This window comes from Pteronotus mesoamericanus, unplaced genomic scaffold, assembly GCF_021234165.1.
Source record: "Pteronotus mesoamericanus isolate MK-2021 breed Mesoamerican mustached bat unplaced genomic scaffold, CSHL_Meso_final contig_347, whole genome shotgun sequence".
Lineage (NCBI taxonomy): Eukaryota > Metazoa > Chordata > Mammalia > Chiroptera > Mormoopidae > Pteronotus > Pteronotus mesoamericanus.
The window spans coordinates 14,628,684-14,650,031 of NW_026555137.1; the positions used below are offsets into that span (position 1 = coordinate 14,628,684).

A 21,348-nucleotide genomic window follows, 5' to 3' on the forward strand; every position below is an offset into this window, starting at 1 on the left:
TTTTAGATGTGATAATATGGGGAAGCAAACTGCTTTAAATCCAGAAAGTACCGTTACCTTCCCACGCTCTATGTCTTAAACAACTTTATTCTCATTACATTGCTGAGAGGTAAGAAGGAAAGAGAACTGAGAAACATAGGCCAGGAAAAGTAGTTCGCTTAACAACAGAGGCCCGACTGAGAATGGAGTTTTTTTAGTTGGCCATCTGGATCGCTCCACGAAAAAATGTACAGAAATTGAAGTTAAATATACTTTTATGAAGGGTCAGCTAAAGGAAATAGAATTTTCTTAGGTAAGAGAAAAAGAAATTCCTTCATATTAAAATAAAGTTGAGAGAATGATCGAGACTACAGAGAAAAAAAATTTATCCTATTTTAGAGGAAGTAACAAGACAACTCACTTTTTAAATCCAAAATTCTTCCAGAGCTCATTGATTTTTATCTGCAGTCCCGGCCTGTTCTCGGCATTCTGATGTTTCCTCTTCTGGGTGCCTGTTGCCTTCTTGCTCAGCCCGCTGGCTCTGGCAGGAGCGAAGGCTTTGATCTTGGTTGTAGAAAGACTGTCCATAGAACTAGATTTATACAGCCCGGGAACCTGGAGATTAAACGCTCATTTTAGTACTATTCTGTTAAAGCAGCTATCTTTAGTTAATCCGCACAGACAAGTAACTTATAAGCAATGCGTAAAAAGTGCTTCTCATTAGCATATCTGAATTTTAGTAATAGCAGCACTACCCTTGCGCGTTGGGGCCATTATTAAGGAAAATAAGGGTGACTTGAACACAAGCACCGAGATAACATGACAGTTGATCTCGTATCCGAGATGGCTGCCAGGTGACCCATGGATGGGCCGCGTACACAGTGTGAATACGCTGAACAAAGGGGGGGTCCCCATCCCAGGCAGGATGGAGTGGGACATGAAATTTCAGCATGCTACTTAGAATGTGACGTGCAATTTGAAGCTTATGAATTGTTTATTTCTGTAATGTGCCACTTAATATTTTCAGACCACAGCTGGTCAGGGGTAACTGACACTGCAGAAAGTGAACTGTGGATAAGGGGGACTAGTGTGTACACACACGCACACACACACACATACACAGCAGCATAATATACATGTTGTGTCCTTTGTCTTTCTTAATGAATCTTGATTCTACTTAATAATGTACCTTGGAGTTTTTTTTTCCATTTTACACAAAGAACTACATTTTGTTTCGAATAGGTTACCTGTTCTTCCACTGTATACATGTGTCTCTTAGGTTATTTCCACCAAAGGGTTGGCTTTTATTGGGGGAAATATGGGGTCATTAAAATGCTGGTGTTTGGGGGGATAGTTATCAGTGAGGTATATAAAAGAAGGTTTTAAAATTAACGAAGCTGGCAGACAGTGTATAAAGAATGAAAAGGATTAAGAAAAAAAAATCCTCATAGACAACAGCATGGTGATAACGGGAGCGGGGGCGAAGGGGGAGCAGGTGGGAGAGTTTGGTAAAGGGGATAAATGGTGACAGCAGGAGATAGGACTTGGGGCGGGGACCGCAACACACTATACAGACGCTGTTTTACGGAACGGTACCCTGAAACCTGCAATTTTATTAACCAATGTCACCCCAATACATTACACTTTGAAAAAATTAAATAAAAAGGATTCACACATGAAAGGTGAAATCCTAAGGTAGGATGTTGGTGACGGGAAAAAGGGAGCGAGCCAGAGACCAGACAAAGAAAGCAGCACCAGACCTGGATGGGTGCAGGGGCTTGGCTGCTTTGCTTTACTTCTGCAGAGGGACTGAGCGGGCAGTTACAAAGAAAAAGGACAACCATTCGATTTTGAAACTAAATGAGAAAAAGTAATATAATTTTATATAAAGGATACATATAAAAATGTTCTGAGAACGGGTCAGAGGTGAAGAAGGTGATGGGTGCTGGGGATGGAGGGGAAGGTTCATCGGGAGTTTTCACTGAAACAGAAGCGACGGTTAAACCCCGACAATGCAGTGCAAGGGGTGGAAAGACGATGGTTTAACGTCTCCATATAACAACTCCTTTCAGGGAAGTACGTTCTACATTTCTAATCCTATCTCTTACTGTAAATAATTTTGGGATTTATTTCCAGACTTTTTACTATGATTACACAAATACACACATTCATGCATGATTATTTTTACGTATTAAAGCAAACAAAAATACCGTGCTAATAGCATTTTTCCTTTTCATTCAAAAATAATATGGACATCTTCCCAACACAGGATATGTTTGAAAAAGTCTCAAAGACGTTAAAGTCTTATATTTACTACTTTACATTAATATTTTACTATGTTTGGGATTTGCATTTATACCGTCTGAGATTAGAATATTCTTTACATGGATATGCAGACTATTGAACTTTTCAAAAAGTTTTTATGTTTTAAAAAATAAATATATGTTCAATATAGAAAAACATGAGAAAACAAAGAACAACAATCAAGCACAGACAAGATCCTAGAGGGTTTGAAAGTAGATATTTTTGTGAAAAAAATATAGGGATTTCAGTTCTAAATTGTGGTGGTATTTCTTATTTTCTGATAATAATCATGCACTGCTTCTGAAATTTAAAAAAAATTAAATGTTTTACCTTATTCCTTAGAAGCTTGTCTTTGTTTGAAAAATGAGATAAGTGTAGCTTGGATTTCTGATTACCTTGATTATCAAGTGACTTAAAATTGCAATCAGATTCCTAGATCCCCCAGATCAAAAAATAAAATAAAATTAGATTTTCATTTGGAATGTATATAACTAACCAAAATTCAACAGAACAGAAAACAAGCAAACAAGAAAATTCAGTGTAAATAAAATGTAATTACTCCAAGAATAAAGTATAAAAAGCTTGGGAGAGAACAGAAGAAAATGAAAGAAATGTGAGAAGAATGCGGTTTGCCAGTGTTACTGCAAGCGACATTAAAGAAGCTAGCAAGATGCTTTGGCTGGAGAATAAATTCCACAGAAAAAAGCACACCTTTAAAATGGAAGACTTCTCTGAATTGTTTCCGAAGCCAGCCAAATGCTAAAACTTAGGTGGGCACAAGTCCCCTCCTGTGTAAGCTTGGCGAACAGCTTTCATACAGTACTAGCTACGGAATGCCAAACCAGAGTAGGTCTACGGCTCTCTCTCTTTTAAATTGATTAGAGAGAGATTTGTTGTTCCACTTATGCATGCACTCACTGGTTGCTTCTTCTATGTGCCCTGGTCAGAGATGGAGCCCACAGCCTTAGTGCATCTGGACCACACGCTAAACAACTGAGCTACCCAGCCAGGGTTGGTTCGACATCTCTTAATTGTGTAACATGTTCAACATTAAAGAGAAAAAAGGCATTTACTCTCAAGAACTAGAGTAGCACTGTATCAAACGCACAATTACCCTTAGGAATGACTTGAGGACCTACTCTGTGCACCCCAATCCCATCATGTAAGACTTGTCTATAGACAGAATAATCCGAACACCCACCAAGGTCAAATAAAAAGGACAATGAATGGAAATTTAGAAGACTTTACATTCTGCATTTCATGAGGGTTTTCTTTTAATATTTATCTTGGGATTCTACACAGTATTATATATTGTACTTCAAAAAATAAAAACCAAAGTGAAAAATACTCCATTAACTTGGGTTGTGACTTACAGAAACTCTAATATTCTTCACTCACAGCCAACAGGAGGGGGGACTCTGGGCTAAACCATTTCTTCAAAGAAAGACCTCGAGCAAAGACCCTAAGACGATCCCCTCAGATGGGGCGACCGAACTAACAGAGGGAGCCGCGCTTCAGGGAACCATGGCCAGAGACTCAGACAGAGAACATTCTCTCCAGAGCCAGACGGTGAACGCTGACGCTCAAGACCAAGCCGCCACGGCCCTGGGGCTTCCTGAAACACTGTCTGGATCAAAGACAGATGGTACTCTTTTTATTAGCAATCCATCTGCCCTCGGGGGAGTTCACTACATCTGGAAGCAACCGATGACCTAAAGAGTGATTTCTAGCGTAGCCCATCTTTCTCGGTCTTTCTTGGTTCACGTGTCTGTGGCTGATTAGCACAGCAGACCCCGAGCCCAGAAGACGGCAGAGGGCTGAGTCCCACGGCACGACTGGCCGCAGCCTGCGAGCGGCACAGGCTTCTGAGCGAAACGTGCCTACAGGCTCGCAGAGTAGGTGGAACACAAGACATCTGCAGGCAAAAGGAAAAACAATGCCCCCGAGGAGCTCTGCAGACGTAAAAAAATGTCCTCGCAAACAGGCGGGGACTTTCCACGAAAGATGTTCAAGAGCTGGCCTTCGTGGGGGCACCCACGTGGTGCAAGAGAGCCTGCCCGGTGAAGGGAAAAATGGAGACGGTGACATTAAAAGGAAGGCGCATGTGCGAAGGCCAGTCCGGGTGAACCAAAGGCTTCGCAGCAGCGCAGCTTTCGCTGGGCGTCCTCTCTCTAACACTTAGAAACCCCACGTGGCAGGGCCCGGGGTTTCCCGTGAAAGCTGCCTTCAACTTTCTCCATGTGAAAACGGTTTGTTTCCACATCGTAACTTGGCTCTTTTCTTCCATTTGAGCCCAATACGACTTAAGTTTCCTTTTGGAACTTACGGAAAATATTTTCCTTTTGGTAAATATAAGCTATGCCGATTTGTTAGATGCTGTTCAATACTCAGCATTATCAGGCATCGAATTCCACGGAGGCCGTAACTGTTCTTACAGCGTGGTAATTAGAGTCAGTAGATATAAAAGGAAGTTTGTTACACTGACATGTTATTTAAAATAGCTCCAATTGAGGTTCGGAAGTATTTTAACTCAGATTCGAAGAAAGCTATTATGTTGTCATGTCTTTTTCAAATATAATGTCACTGGATCTTATGAACAGTACTGATTTAGGGTTCTGATTGTAAGTCAGATTAAAAGGTATTTTATAAATCAAAAATGGTTAGGATGCTTTTATGAATTTAAAACAAAATAACAAAGTCACTTGTTTTGTTATAAAGTAGAAGTGTATAGGAGAAGAGTAAATGAACAGATATTTCTGAAGGACTGAAACTTAGGATGGACAGCACCACGTTAATAGGGCCATTTCCTTATAAGGTTTTCAATGTTCTCTGGATTCAACAGTATATTAAGGAATAAACATTAAATTTATAACAACTTTTCATTTCATAGCTTATCATTCTGCTTAGGTCATAACTGGAGGCTGCGATTCAAACAGTACAGTTAGATTAAATGTGTAAGAGTTTAAAGTGCGAAAGATACAGAGAAGCCCTTCAGATGAAAAAAATGTGGATTTCCTGCACGGCAGTATCTAGAGTGAAAAATTAAGACACCCAATTATTTCCCTGATGTAGGCAAACTTTTCTCAATTATACGGTAATAACACCCTATTTTGCTTTACATACACATTTAAAAACAAAGGTTTCATAATGTGACTTACCTCTGAATCGAAATCCTTATTAGAAGGCCGAGAAAGCTCTGATGCACTTAAGCTGAGTGGTGATAATTCTACACTTTCCCGAGACCCTGAAGACCAGCCCAGTCTGCGTGAGGGAGGTGCATTATCGCTGGACTCATCGCTCTTTGCCTGGGGTCCATCAGTCGTCTTAAGCTCAGGCAGGGAGCTGGGGGAATCGTCCTTTCTCCGGAAGCGATGCAATGCTGTACTCGGAGAGGGGCTCGGAGTTCTCGAAAACTCTCTAAGACTTCCAGACCAACTAAAACAACTTCTCAGTGTCCCCAAAGTGGGTGGGGAAATGGTCCTTGTGAGTTTGTTGGTCTTACAGGACTGAGATTCTTCATCAGCAACCATGCTTCCATTATCTGAAATCTGAGCACTTGAATCATGTGCTACATCCCCATCAGCCAGCTTCTGGCCCTCTAGACTTTCTGATTCATTTAGATCAAGCAGCTTCTGGCCCTCTAGACAATCTGATTCATTTAGATCAAGCAGCTTCTGGCCCTCTAAACAATCCGAATCATTTAGGTCAACCAGTTTCTTGCCCTCTGTACATTCTGATTCATTTAGATCAACCAGCTTCTGGCCCTCTAGACAATCAGACTCATTTAGATCAACGAGTTTCTTGTCGTCTAGACATTCTGATTCGTTCAGTTCGACCAGCTTCTGGCCCTCTAGACAATTGGATTCATTTAGATCAACGAGTTTCTTGCCCTCTGGACATTCTGATTCATTTAGATTGGTCTTTTTATCTGTGACAGCAGTTTCATCTAGATGCTGGCTGCTTGCTTTGTTTGATAGAGAGTCCACTGAATCCATAGAATTACAAAAAAACCTAACAGAAAAAAATAACAGAAAGGACGCATCAGTATCTTCGTTTCCTCACAAGGTCGTAAGATTCAGAATATGGCCCAGTTTCTTTTTAAAACAAAGTCTCATAAATACATAACTTCAGAAATAAAGGCAAAATAGAGATTTTTTTATTATGTCAACATTCACACATTTAGAAATTTTATTTCTACAATAAATTTGGGGGGTTCTCTAAAAGCAGCCATCTATATATGCATGTATTTGGAGGTCTGTACTTTACTACATGCCTGGTCATTACATAGATATTCTTTCTGCTAACATTTTTAACTACAAAACAGACCGTAAACTCCTTGAGGACAGGTACTGTCCAAGCCTTTTTACCCTCTGTAGGACTAAAGCCGTGGCTAACACAGGGCGGACAGCCAAATACCTAAGCAGATATAGAAATAGGCAACAGCAAAGACAATTTACAGTTGCTGTCTCACATTTTGTAGAAAGCAAAATTAAAAGAAATAAGCCATTTGCCCATCATCTTAGCGTTACTTTTAGTAGCAAACCATTTGGGAACTTGTAGTAGACTAATCTACCAGCTTTTTATACACTCTATAAATTTCTATACTATTTTAGTAGTGAGGTTAAGACTTTCAAGTCAATCATTAAATTCCACAATACTTCGGTGGTATTGTTTATTCAGTGTGACATCTTTCTTTAAAAAAAAAAAAAGCACTTAAAAATGCTCCAACTGCCCTGGCTGGTGTGGCTCAGTGGACTGAGTGCTGGCCTGCGAATTAAAAGGTTTGATTCCTTTTAATTTTTACTTTTAAGGTGCTGGTTCGATTCCTGGTCAGGCTACATGCCTGGGTTGCAGGCCAGGTCCTCAGTTTCTTTCCTTCTCCTCCCTTCCCCTCTCTCTAAATATAAATAAAAATTTTAAAAAAAATACTCTAATGCAAAGGAAAGAAAGATCAGTACCATTATTATTGGAGAAATGTATTCAAGGAGTGTTTTTAGGTTTAAAAAGAAAATCCTAGAGTACATGATCAGATAAATAGGAAACTTAAAGAGAATTTTTCTTCTTAGTAAGCATTATTGAGCTCAAGTTCAAGACAGAGGCAGAATATTGATTAAATCCTAGGAAGTGAAGCCCTCTGTATCCTTTCCTCAAACCCTCTGGCTGCAGGGAGCGGAGGCAGGGTCCGAAGGAGGCAGTGCATGTAAGGAAAGGTCTCACTAATGGGCAGAAAGTATCGGCTCCCAGATCTGATCACATAGCTCATTTTTAGGTAAACAATAATCCCTATGATATGAAATGTTCCTTCATGTATTATTTCATGGGTAAGAGAAGCCACACTGCCCAAGGTTATATGATTAATGTGCTAGGGAACAGAATTGAAACCCAGAACTGCTCGCTGCTTCTTCCCAATTAGCCTATGGTATTATCAGTACTTAATTGGTATTTGTATTTCTAGATCTCAAAAGATAAAATGGCATGATTCTAAAGTATCTACTATATATAATAAAGATAGAGAAGACTTGAAAAAGACAAGCTTCTCAACACGTAGTATTGTATCAAGTTCTCAATATTAGAGCTCTTACATTCATCTGTATTTAAATATATTTCTAGTAATACTTCGCAAAATTGTACTTAGTTCTTAAAGAAACTAAAAAAGTAGAAACAAAGAAGTAGGGACTCCCCCTACCCAAAAGAATTTTTCTAATACAAAACATATATAAGGTCCACAATTCTCATTTTGGTCCTGTATAAAGTGATTACAAAAGTAGCAGAAGTTCAGGGAAAAAGGAGTGCGTTCAGGTCTGAACAGAAGTCATACACAGTAAAAACTGCAATTGTATTAAATCGGCTCCTACACCTACCCCAACAAATTCCATGTTTATTTAAGTCAATTCACTACATAACCACAGAGTATATAATACAGTGGACAAACCGCGTTCTAGAGATACGCCCATACCTGCTTCTGGTCCCTGGAACGGCAACTGCGCCACTTTCTTCATTTTTTCTCCGTAAAAATGCTGCAAATTTATTTCTTTTTGTAGGTGGTGCGCTTAAGCTTTCTTTAACAGTAGTCGCATCTAACAGGTCGGGCATGCACGTTTTGGAAGACTTCAGTGACTTACTACCTTCGCAGCTGCTGTTTCTCTTGGTCTTCTTTGTGGATGAAAGAGAATACTGACTCAACAGGTCATCTTCTGACAGCTCTTCTGAATAAAAACAAATCAATAACCTTCCGTTCATATGCAGTTAAGAGATTTGCGTTTCACCTCACAATCTGTGCTCCTCTGTCCTAAGAATGAATTCTTTTTTTAAAACCGTGCATAAGAAAAGGAAACCCAAGAATAAAATAAATTCCTAATTTATTTTATTAGGAATTTATAAAATATACAAATATCAATTATTTGTTTAATTTCATGTGAAATAGCCCAAACCAAAGTTTCAGGAGACAATTCTGTAAGGCTATATACTCAACATACTTATTTTGAGGATACTCAAAATAAGGGCCTAATTTTGAATGTAAAAAAAATTTTTTAAGAGAACTTACTTGTAAATATATAATTAATGTTTAATTTTAAAAATGTCCCTGCCTGAGATAGGTGAGGACACACAGACAGCAGTAAGAAGTTTTAATCAGTCCAACTAATTCTCAGTCTGTGCGGCTTCTACGCTCATCGCTCTAAAACGCCAGTGACCAGCTGAGGGCGCCAGTAGGCCAGGGACAGGAAGATGATGCTCAAATTTCAAAATGTACAGATTTTTAAAAAGCTGTAGATCAGTAGATTTGATTTGGACTCCTGGCAAAAGCGTAAATCTGTTTATTATGAAGCGAATTATAAGCCCTTACAAGTGAGGAAAAAACAAATATTGTAGGAGCCCCAACAAAGCTTCCCCAAGAAGCCATGCCAGACTAACCTCATTTGCTTTTTGTGACAAGCTTTAGACTAGCTAGCTATTCAGGGGGAGGTCATTGATTTAGGACATTCAGTGTCTCTCCTATTATCCAGGTAGACAAACAGAGCAGAATCTACTGTATAGAGTTACGTGGATTTGCAGCAGTTCATCAGCCCTGAAAGACTAGTCATGATTGAGTCTGAAAGGAGGCCCGTCTCTACATCTTTAGATTTCTGTACTCGCTCTGATTCAGTTAAACATGACATAGGCAAACACATTTTACCCAAAACTTTAAGACACAGGACACCACACTTCTTAAACTGTTAGCTGATGTAGATAATACCCATAAATTACAAGGTAATACAGATTCAAAAACAAACAAAAAAATTAGTGGGCAGAACAATGCATTAACATGAATTCAGATTAGGTAAACAGGAATAATTTCACCTCCATTTAAGTTCAAAAGTATAACTGTAACTGGTTTAACAGCAAGTGGCGGAATTTGGTTATAAACTCAGGAAATGCCAGCAAAATGACAAGGATGAAAATAAAAGCGAACACTATCTTCGTTTGCAATAAAAAAATGAAGAGTCTCTGGATAAACGACTGAAATAGTGCCACAATTTTAAAAATTTACTATGTTCTATGGTAAGCAGATCACATCTAAACAATCACTCTAACAGACAATTAAGCTCAATGTAGAATAGGTAAGGAACTTTTAGTTTGGAAAAGAAATTTAGGAGGGTCGCATTGGCTGTCTCTAAATATATGAAGGGTTGTCACATAAAAGAGAAATTCAACTTGCTCTGTTTTGTTTTTGTGCTTGTGTTTGTGCCCAGGGTACAAAATCCATTGACAAGTTGTGGTTTAACAAAGCGGACTCAGTCTGACATAAAGGACTTACTAGTAATGAGCCCTCTGCATAAAAAGAATGGTCTATCTTGATGGTAGCAGAAGGGCAGGAACTCACACACAGCACACACTTGCTATGTACCAGGTGCTTTTATAGTTATCTTATATAACACACACAAAAATGTGTGACCTAGGCAATTTTGTTCCCATTGCAGAAGAGAAAACAAAGGTTCAGAGATATTATCATGAAAAATATTTAGGTTCATAAGGAATCAGAATGTTTTGGCCAAAAATGTATAATGTCTAGATTTAAAAAATAAAAGCATGAACTACAAATTTGTAAAAGGTTTTGCTTTGTTTTTGTTGTTAGTCTACTATTATGTCAAACAGTGACATAAATGAATATGAAAGGAAAGAAAATAGATTACTATTCTTTATATTTCTGAACATGTTCTATGGTGAAAAAAACCAAAAAACAAACACTCTTCCCAATACCTAGTATTCCATTCTCAGCACTGCTGTTCAACATTGCACTGGAGGTTCCAGCAGGCAAGAAAAAGAAATAAAAGGCATCCAGACTGGAAAAGGAGAAGCAAGACGGTCTTTACTTGCATGAAATGTGATTGTTTATATGGAAAGTCCTAGCGTTTACAAAAGTGAATTCGAGAAGGTTGCACAATACAAGATTGATATACAAAATCAATTCTTTCTATATACTAGCAACGACGAACTAGAAATCGAAATTAAGTATCATTTATAAGTTATAAAAAGTCTGAAATATAGGGATATATTTTATAATGGATGTGCAAATCCTATGCAGTGAAAACCATGAAACACTGCTAAGACTTAAGTTAGACTTAAATAAATGAATTGGAAAATTCAGTATCATTCAGAGGCCAGTTCTCCACAAATTGAACTATAGATTAAACTAGACCCCAATCAAGATCACAGCAGGCCTTTTTTTTTTTTTTTTTTTAAATAAAAGAAGCTGAGAGTTCATTCTAAGATTTAAATGGAAATGTGCAATATACAGAATTGGCCAAAACGACTTTTCAAAAGAACTTAAGGGACTTACACTGCTTGATTTCAAAATCGACTATAAAGCTACAGTGCCCAAGACAGTGAGTCTGGCATAAAGACAGGAAAAGAGACCAATGGTACAGACAGAATCAGAGTTCAGAAACAGACCCATACATATATGGTCTATTAATTGAGGATAAATGTGTCAAGACAATTTAACAGGAAAAGGATAATTTGCTTAACAAATGGTACTGGGACAACTGAACTGTCATGTACAAAAATGTGAGCCTTGATCCTTACCTTACACTGTATTAAGGAAATCAATTCAAAATTAATTATAGGCCTAAAGATAAGAGTTAAAACTATAAAAGTTCTAAAACAAAAAACAAACAAAAAAAAGACAGGAGAAAAATCTTAGTGACCTTGGGTTTAGCAAAGATTTCTTAAATGTGACTGATACTCACTAGTATGTCAGAAAAACAAACTACATACCACTTCTTGGTCTTTTCACACTGGACAACTTTCTTGGAAGATTTAACCCTTTAGTACTAATCAGTTGTTCAATGCCCACAGTACTTGGATTTTCCTTCAGTCTTGTAGCATCTGGAACAACATCCAGCTCAACTCTAGGGGAATAATTCCTATGCCAAATGCTATTAATATGAGATGACTTTGGACACGTTCTGTCATCCCAGCTATGACTCCTTGACTGGGCAGGCTGAAACAGTAAAAGAACAAAGGTTACTTGAAGAAAAATAGTCAATTTATTTCCCTCAGCATCAACATAAGTTATAAGCAAATAATTAAATTACCCTGAAAAAGAACAGCTTTTTGATGAAATATCTGTCCTCTAATAACATTTTCTACTTTTCTGTTAAATGTGTCCTGTAGTCTTACGTTTGTTTTTCTTCTAACGAGGGTCAAAGGACCTTGTTAGCTCATTTCTAAGAAATAAAACTTCCTAAGATGAATAGTGCAAGATATGAGATTGCAATTGAAGAAATATGGGCCACAAAAAGTACTTTTAAAATTTGAGTATTATTTCAGTACACATTAATTGGTTTAATAACCACCTGGCAATAAGCCTCTAAATAATTATTTACATACCCTTTACAAAGCACCAGAAAGTTAAGACCATAACATCATATATTTAAAGTAATCGACTATCCCACCTCTAGAAACTGGTTGAGTCAAACCAAAACAACCTAACTTACAAAATACTAGTTACCATTAAACCCATCCTTGGAACCACCTATACTGGGCAATACAAAAAACAGCTACATTGAGACTTACATAAAACTTTCCCTGAGAGGCCTGATTGTCAGTTAGGATTGGTGTATTTACCTCCTTTATTTGCTGAAGGAATGAATGTCAGTATGTGACCTCTTTCATCCCCTCGGACCAGAAAACTGGGAAAGCTGGCCTGCTTTCATTGCTAAGTCCTGTTGCTTCTTTTAGTTGTCTTGATTGATAGTTCCTGCTTTCTCATAGTTTCTAGCCCAATCCAGTCCTTTTTACCCTCCTTCATTAATTCAGTCCTTTACTAAGCTTTTATTAAGAGCATTAGACATAGTTAGGTTAGCTAGTCTTCTGGAGTACAAAGAAAAATAAAATATAACCCTTGCTTGTAAGGACTTAGCAATGAAAGATGGTCATAAAACCCCACCTTTACGCAGATTACATTCTTTTGGGAAGAATCAGAAAATAAACCAGAGACGCATAAATTATGTAGCACAAAGTGCTAAACAGCAAAAAAAAAAAAAAAAATTGAGGGAGCTGTTATTTACTAGGGAAAGCCTACGTGGAATGAAGAGTTTGTTTTTGACTGTGGATAGATTTGAGGTTACAGAAGTCATTTATGTAGATTCAGGAGACATTGAGAATTACGGGGCTGGTGCACAGACCAAAGACGGGGTTAGGATCCATATGAAAGAAGAGAGAACAGAGTCTGAATGAAAATGTGAACAGAAAAGAGAACGGTGGGAGAGTGTACCAGACGGGGCATATACAACCTGGAAAAAGCAGAACCGGAAAGGGTTAAAAAACATAGTGGGTGCTGATTAAATATTTGCTAAACTGTAAATGAGTGAAAACCAGCTCGGACTCCCAAGAGTAGTGCTTCTGGGTCTCGGTCTTCTTCCACAAAACCAAACGACAAAAGCTACACAGGATGAGACGAGAGGCATGAAGTCCGTGGTATATTCAAGTGAAGTGTTCAAGTCTAAAGGTTTGATAATATACAGTGTGGTTGCTTTTTAATTTAAGGACATTAATCAATCTACCTATGTTCTAAGGGATAGAATTTCTCTACCATCAAGTTGTTCTCAATCTATACTCTGCAAAGTGCCTCGGTATAAAAATGCTTAAGATATGTTTACGAAATAAAGATCTGTCTTTAGTCAGTTTCTGAGACAAAATTGAAATGTAACTAAAACGTGCTTTTAGAGAAGCCATTAAAATGTTACCATAGCAGAGTCTGGATTGTAGTCATCGATCTGTTCAAAAGTATTTATATCTTTATTTCCAAGTGCTATCTGAAGAGCTATAGAATCATCAATATACCTAGGTTGGTAAGATTAAGGAACAATGCTTTTATCAGCAACCAAACAAAAACCACTGTATTAAGATAAAAAGGTACATTCCATTGTCACAGAAAGTTTTCAGTTTCTTAACTTCAATGGGCCCTACTTCCACACTCAGCAGCATCAGAACCAGGAGCATATTTACTCATCTCTAGTTGTCACCGCAGGACTTGGCTGTGTTCTGAAGCAAAGCCCCACGTCAACACTGACTCAGAAAAGTCCCGCCCCTGGGCCGGGTGGGGGCTGGGATGGGCACTGCCCCAGGGTGTGGCCACTGGCTGTGGGAGGAGCATCCCCAGCGGAAGTCCCCGCCCACCCAGATGCTCCTCCCACTCCATCAACCTTGGTTGCCAGGAGTGTTTCTCTTCAGTGCCACCTTTGGAATATGTTCCTTAAGTGACTGACTCTGGACATGTTTCTATCAAGTCACTCTAAGCAATTAGCAAGTTAAAATGAATGAGCCTCAGATTTATAAACAAGAAGTTGCTCTACCTTTTCACTAGACTGGTAATTAAAATCAACAAAATACAGATTTCACTATAAAAAGAGAAAGCAAAAAACAATTTTCAAGCTTTTTACTGAATGTCAGCAAAAACACAGGGAAGAACGGAAGCATTCTGCCGCCCTGGCTCAGAAAGGATACCGCCCAGCATAGCTTAGGGTTTCAGGGTCTACGTCATCTCCGTAGTCATTCAGAGGGACGAGTTTCCTTCTCATGGGATCGAAAACTAGCTGATAAAGGAAGGTATTGTTGGCCCGAATAAATCCTTTGACGTAATCTTCTGGCACTGTTATATTCGTCTTGAGATAATGTCCAATTTTCTTGATAACCTAATAATGGATGCAAAAATATTTATGAGTTATCTGCAAATGAAGAATGCAGAATGTATTAGTCCTAAGGCCAATCAGTTTACATGACAGGAGAATGAAAAAAAAGTAGAAAAACCAATTGCTTTTATCCACATTAAAAACCTCTACCACCAAACACAAGCATGTTACATCACCAAAATTCGGAGTCTCTATAACAGTGTTTTGTTTGCTTTTTCTACTAATCCAAAGAATGAAAAATTCAGTTACACGTCAAACTTACATTCCTAGTTACAACTTTAAGATATTCTTCACTCTCAAAAGTCCCTTTCGTTCAGAAGGCAAAAAACAACATACAAAACTTGAGAATTCCAAAACCGCAAGTATTCTCAGATCCTATTTTTAAAGCGAAGTTGGCGTTCTCATACTAACAGAGTCATGGATGATTAAAGCTGGAAGTGGTTTTAAATATTTTATGTCAAACTCCTAGATGGAGCAGGGGAGACCCAGAGAATGGCAGTGACGCTGGAGTCACAGGCTGCCGAGGCCACGCTGCTCCGTCCCCAGCCCAGGATCGTTCCCGGCGACTGCACCACCCGCGGCCCTGAGGGCTCACGCCGTCCCCCGGAAACGGACAACGGGAGCTCTGCTCTGCAAACTCTGAGGGGCTGTAGGGAACCACCCAACGGGGAGAGACGATGCTTCTATCAGAGAAATTATAGAGCGCCGAGGTGCGGCGGCTCAGAATTTTCCAGGGGCGCCATGACACAGGATGCTGCGTCAGATTGCACGGGGAAGGAGACATGAGAACCCCACTGTCTCCTGTTAAGCCACGTTAAAGAGATTTACATAAACGTGCAATTCTCAGAATTTTCATTGGTTTTAGAAGACATGGCTACTTTTCATAAAAATATACTATTTATGTAAGCACGTGATAAATTTGTTATTATTAACTGAATTACTAAGCATTTCAACTTTGGTTTTAATTTCTGATTTGGTAACTGTCCAGACCTATAACCCATATAAACAAAAACTACTGCCACAAAGAAAAACTACTGCTTTTAAGAGTATAAAGGGATCCGGAGACTGAAAGTTTGAGGACCACTACTATTGAGTAATTGGACAAAAATCAAAAGACGGTACGTGTTAACATTATTTCTACCCTAGAATATTTTGAATAGCCCTTAAGTCTCTTTACATTACTCTTCATTTTAAAAATCACTACTGCTCTTTTGTCCATTGCAGAAAACATGGTTCATTTGTTGCCAAAAGCTAAGCTCTAGTGTGTGAAGTCATTTTATTTTTTCGGTGACACATAGCTGGCTATTGACATAATAGAATATTTAAAATCCCCATTCTGAGTGTCCTGTCACTTGAGAAATGCCTCTGACGTGGAACGCGACGGGTGGGAAGTCGCTCTGACCTTCACGATGTCGGGGTTGTTGGCCAGCCTGAGTACCTTGCAGGCCTTCGCCAACCCGATCCCGCGCAGGGAGGCGAGATAGTCACAGCCTGAGAGGATGCACATGTACCGGAACTTCTCTTCTGTGAACACGTCCCCAAGCTGCTTGCACATTCCCAGCCGAGCCTGATCAATTTCTAGTCCGTTCCCAGCCTGGTCCATTTTTAAAATCACCTTCAAAAGGAAGGGGAATTGTTAATCCCTAAAAGGCCATTTTTATTTTTTTTATTACGCAAGTCATTGCAGTATTTCTAAGAAATCTCTCTTGTTCTTCGTCGTAACAATGGGAGAGGGGGAGACAGGCAGGCCAGTTAACTGCGTCATATCTGCAAATAAATTGAGCGGAAGCACCAGCTCCGACCGTGACGGACGGAACGCCCTCTCTGCACCTCTCCGCTGCCGACCCACGTGACAGGGCTGTCAACCCGCAATTCATACAAAAAGCACTTACCCTCCACTGTTACTTTTTTTAACGTAGCCCTTTTTTTTGGTTTTTAAAGTAATACATGTTCATTATAGAAAATTTGGCAAACAGAAATTCAGGAGGAACAATATAGAAGTTGCCCTAAATCTCTCATCTATCACTGTTACCCAGCATTAACCTTTTGACATGGATCTTTCTAGTCGTCTGTGAGATATACAGAAATATAAATAACATAGGGGGGGACAAAAATGAGATCACCCTATACTTTTGTATCTTAATTTTCCCCTTAATATATCATAAAAATTCCCATTAAGCAGTTTTATACACAATCCCATTAACAGGTAAATTAGTTTTTAACCTAATCGAATTGAAAAATATAAAGCATGTAAATTATCATTATTATAAAATAAGACTAATAAGTCTATAGTCTGCTAAAGAATTTGGATAAAATAACATGATGCTCTAACCTTAGAGCTTTTTCTGAAAGCAGCAATGTCAAGCAGCAAAACCTTTCTTTTAATTTTAAATAAAATAATTTTTAACATTATAAGTAGTTATTAATTTCAGGTATTAAATATTATTAGAGAGAAAAACTTTAGCTCCTTGATGTACACTAGGTTAAGTACCTTTTTGCAGCCAAACGCGAGGAGGTCAGAGTCCTCTGTAATTATGGCTTGTACAATACCAGCTTTGTTAAGATAGGCCAACTGCGCATCCGCTTCATACGGCGCCACGAGACAATCCACTCCCTGGGCCCGGGCAGCCTGTGACAGAGGACCCGTCAATGCGCAGGACAGCATCTGGAAATAACTAATCAACTTCCTATTCCAAATCCATTCTACTACCAGCCTTCACATGCAAAATACTACTTTCAAAAATCATTTCCTTTGAAGTATGCTTTTTCTACTTTAGTCCTCAGATATATGTATTTAACTGATCATATAGCCGCTAAGTCTTTTAAAAATTGATTAATACATTTGGAGAAAATACTGCTATACTTTGAGGGAGTGTGGGGGGCAATAACTATAAGCCACAAAGTTTAATTATTTCAAATTATTGAAAGGTTCCATCTTAAGAATGGCGATGCTCCAAAAGTACGTAAGGCGTTGTTAGATATCTGAATAGATTTTCAGATAACGGGTTCTCTTATCAGCCTACAAAAGTCTGACAACGATAAACGATACAAACTACAGAATCTAATCACTGTATTTATTTTTCCCATTCGTTGATCAAGCAGTTTGAACACAGGCCTGAGAAGGGGAAGTGAGGGCTGTGATTACAGGCACCTGGACACTAAATATTTACAGTAACAAAAAGATGTTTCTAAGCAGAGCAGATCAGGTGGCCTGGAAGTCCTTGAGATCTGTCACCTGGGAGTGAGGGGCCAGTAAATGCTGAAGACGCATGGAGGCTGGGGCGGGACTCATCCTTCGGGAATGCACCCTGTCATCTCCAGGGGACATGAGGGGGTCAAGGGGCTTATCCAAAAAGGGAGGCTTTCTCCCTGGAAACTGCTGGGTTCCTCTATCTAAACATACTGTTCCCTCCTTCCTCCGACACCAGCCCTCTCCAGATTAGGCCGACAAGAATTTCCTCCCTTCCTTTTCTTGCTCCCCCATTATGAAACAACTTGTAACCAGCTTCGGTGAACTTCGCCATTGGTTACTTCAGCATCCTTTCTCATTTTGCTTACTTTAATTACTTTGTGGGCCATAGCATGCGTGATATTGATGCAACGGGTAAAACATTCTCTGGCTTCTGAGACCTTCCCCTCCCGAAGGAGCTGCTTCCCCCTAAGAAGGTTGGCTTGTCGTCTTCTGCAAGGGAAAAAAAAATAAGAGGTCGAATCAAGACACTGTAACAAAACTCCAATTCAAGAACTGTTTCTAGAATAGAAAGAACTTTGACTCATTTGAAAGTGCGCACCAGCCCCTTGAGACTATTAACCCAGATCTCTTGGGCTGCTGGGCAAAAAGACCAAGCGATTTATAGGGCACACTCACGCATCGGCGGACCAGGCCGGCCCATGGCGGGGTTCTCCGTCAAAAGAAGGTGAATTCACTAAGACACTTAAGTAAATGTGAGTGAAGACTTCTTCACCATCAAAACTAACCTTCAAGTATAAAGGATGGAACTTTATCAACATACAGGAGACTTGAGGAATACTGTTTCTGTGAGCTTCCCTGTGAAATCTGCTAGAGAACAAACTTCAGAAAAACCAAAATAACGAGAGAGACAGTGATGTAAGGACTGTTAATAACCATAAAATATGTGGTAGTTTGTCGAGTCGAGACTAACTAAGGGTTAAGCAGGGAGAGAGCCACAGCTACATGCTCTGACAATATAGTACCACTATTTTAAAATGGGGAAAGAGTATATGCGAAGGAAAGAAAAAGAGATTTTAACTGTTTTCAACCATCATATTAGTAATGCAGATACTGGTATTTTATTCTGAATCTACTGTTGAGTATAATGTGGGAGAAAATAAATAAGTTGTCTCCCCTTATCCCCAGTTTTGCTTTCTGTACTTTCAGTTACCAGCAGTCATCTGCAGAACAAAAATGTTAAATGGAAAATTCCAGAAATAAACAAAATCCGTAAGTTTACATTGCGCGCCATTCCGAGTAGCAGGATGAAATCTCGTGCCAGGCTGCCCTGTCCCACCCTGGACACAAATCAGCCCGTGGTCCAGCGTCTCCTCCTCACTCCATCTCATCACGTGGGCTCGGTGACATCTCACCTCGTCACCGAAGGGTGAGGAGAGTGTAAGATATATTGAGGGAGAAGAGCGAGAGACTACATTCATATAACTTTGGTCACAGTATGTTGTTATGATTGTTGTATTACATTAATTATTGGTGTTAATCACTTACTGTGCCTGATTTATAGTTTAATTTATAAAAAACCCCCATAGCTCAATGTAATTCAGCCAGAGATTAAAAAGAAACTCCACTTACTCTTTTCTTGATGTCTCCACGTCCTTCTTCGAAGGTAAGGTACATCCATCAAATACAAGAATGGGTTTGATCCCATGACACAGTAACATATTTACAAATTTCATACAAAATCCTACATACCTATGAAAATAAAGGAAGCATTTAAGTGTTTTGCATCTTGTAACACTTTTGCTCTTTTTAAAACCCATGATATGAATCATGAAGAGAGGTTTTTATTTTTTTAAGAAAATGTTTTCTTAGGAAATAGAACCTAATTTAGACATGGGTTCAAATCTTGCCTGGGATCCTAATGAACTATAAGTCAGTCAATGGTTACTTTACCCTCCAAGCCCTGCTTTCTTCATCTCTAGATTAAAAGGCTTTGATATCCCTTCCAATTCTAACATTGTATGGTTCCAAATCTTGTCTTTTCTCCCATTTTGATTTTTTTGGCTTGGAAAAATATCAAATATATTGAAAAGTTGAAAGGATTGGCCAACTATACCATTATCACACCCAAGAAATTTAACAGCAATAAAATATCATCTATTATACAGTCTGTATTAAAATTTGTCCACTGTCCCAGTAATGTTTCTTATAATCAGTGGTGTCCTGGTAAATGTTCAACAACTAGTTTTGGGGTAAGGAATGCCTGATTTGTAGCATGTCAATTTCCCTGACACGAACAGTCTACAACGATGGACAAACTACCGCTGCGGAGTCACTAAACTGGGAGGAGCGGTGTATGGCAAACTCGCGCGGGCTGGCTCCAACACAGCACTGCTACAACTTCTACCCCCAGTCCAGGACTCAAACAAGGATCACTATTGCATTTGTTTTTTCATTCTGGCAAGGCAATTAACAAAAATAGCTACTCCCATCATTTCATTAAAAAGGGATATTTCAACGCAAACTAGAAAGACATAACCTTAAAAAGTAATTGTTTAAATCAAACGCATTCATCTTAATGAAAGAGCCACTACATTGCCTTCATTTTTCTTTTTTCTTATAAGCCAGAGACAACCTGCATGGCTCTGCACAGCGATCCTTGTGATCTGATTAAATATCATGCAAGAATAGAGGAAAGCAATATAAAATTGTGATTAAAAAATTTTTAACTAGACACAACACAAACGTTCTTCAGTATGCTGTTGATAGTGTAGCTTATTCCAAATAAAAACTAGGCCTATATCAGAGAAGGAAGTCATTCCTGTTTCTAAAACACTCTTGCTTCTTGAAAAACCTGGCCTTGCATGAAAATGATCCTTTCCTGAAAATAATGCATTATAATCTCACTCTTAATTGGCAACGAATTAACAGGAGGTCCAAACTTACTTATCAGTAGGTTCACCTTTGGCTAGTTTTTCAGCACAAGGAATAGCTCCTTTGTGAAGCCAGCAGTATGTGTCCACCGCTACTGTCTGCCCCTTGTACTTCCTCACGTGGATGGGCTCAGAAGCTTCTTTGATAAATTGCAGTAATCCTTGTATTCCCATTGTGCCAAGTTAACTACACAATATGAAAGGAGAAAGGGAAAACAGCAATATTCATTTTTTTAAAAGATTTTATTTACTTATTTTTAGGCAGAGGGGAAGGGACAAAGAGGGAGGGAAACATCAATGTGGGGTTGCCTCTGGAGCACCGTCTGCTGGAGACCTGGCCCGCAACCCAGGCACGTGCCCTGACTGGGAATCAAACCAGCGACCCTTTGGTTCACAGGCCGGTGTTCACTCCACTGAGCCACACCAGCCAGGGAGAAAATAGCAATATTTAAAGCAAATATATATTTACCCAAAAGTTTTAGGAAAAAGATCCTGCAACTGAAATCGATGTTCTCAAATATTTTACCTGGCCTCCTTCCTGTCAAACAATTTCCATAGTCCAGAATTTTTGTACTAAACCTTAATACCATCTCCAATGCCATTTGATAGCTCCTTAATGTTTCTTCTTTCCAAAGTGCTTTCCCACTTGGAATCGTAATGTGTGCTCTAAGCCCTTACTTAACACAGTGCTTGACACACGGAGGTGCTAAAAAAGTATGAGTCTCTCTTCCCTCTAAAAAGGCATGATAAAATCAACAAAATTTTTCTT

At 39.0% G+C, this 21,348-nt stretch overlaps 1 protein-coding gene across 1 annotated transcript; it reads right to left on the reverse strand.

The window, feature by feature from the left end:
* Positions 1–396: 396 nt before the first annotated feature.
* Positions 397–20,835, reverse strand: EXO1 (exonuclease 1). Its single transcript, XM_054576473.1, is given in 14 exon segments — positions 397–594; positions 2,614–2,715; positions 5,442–5,890; positions 5,930–5,932; positions 6,182–6,294; positions 8,240–8,489; positions 11,539–11,764; positions 13,512–13,608; positions 14,272–14,459; positions 15,859–16,071; positions 16,948–17,085; positions 18,015–18,138; positions 19,279–19,398; positions 20,593–20,835. Coding segments are annotated over 14 exon segments (2,382 nt in total). The 5' UTR covers positions 20,754–20,835.
* Between the last annotated feature and the right edge of the window lie 513 nt (positions 20,836–21,348).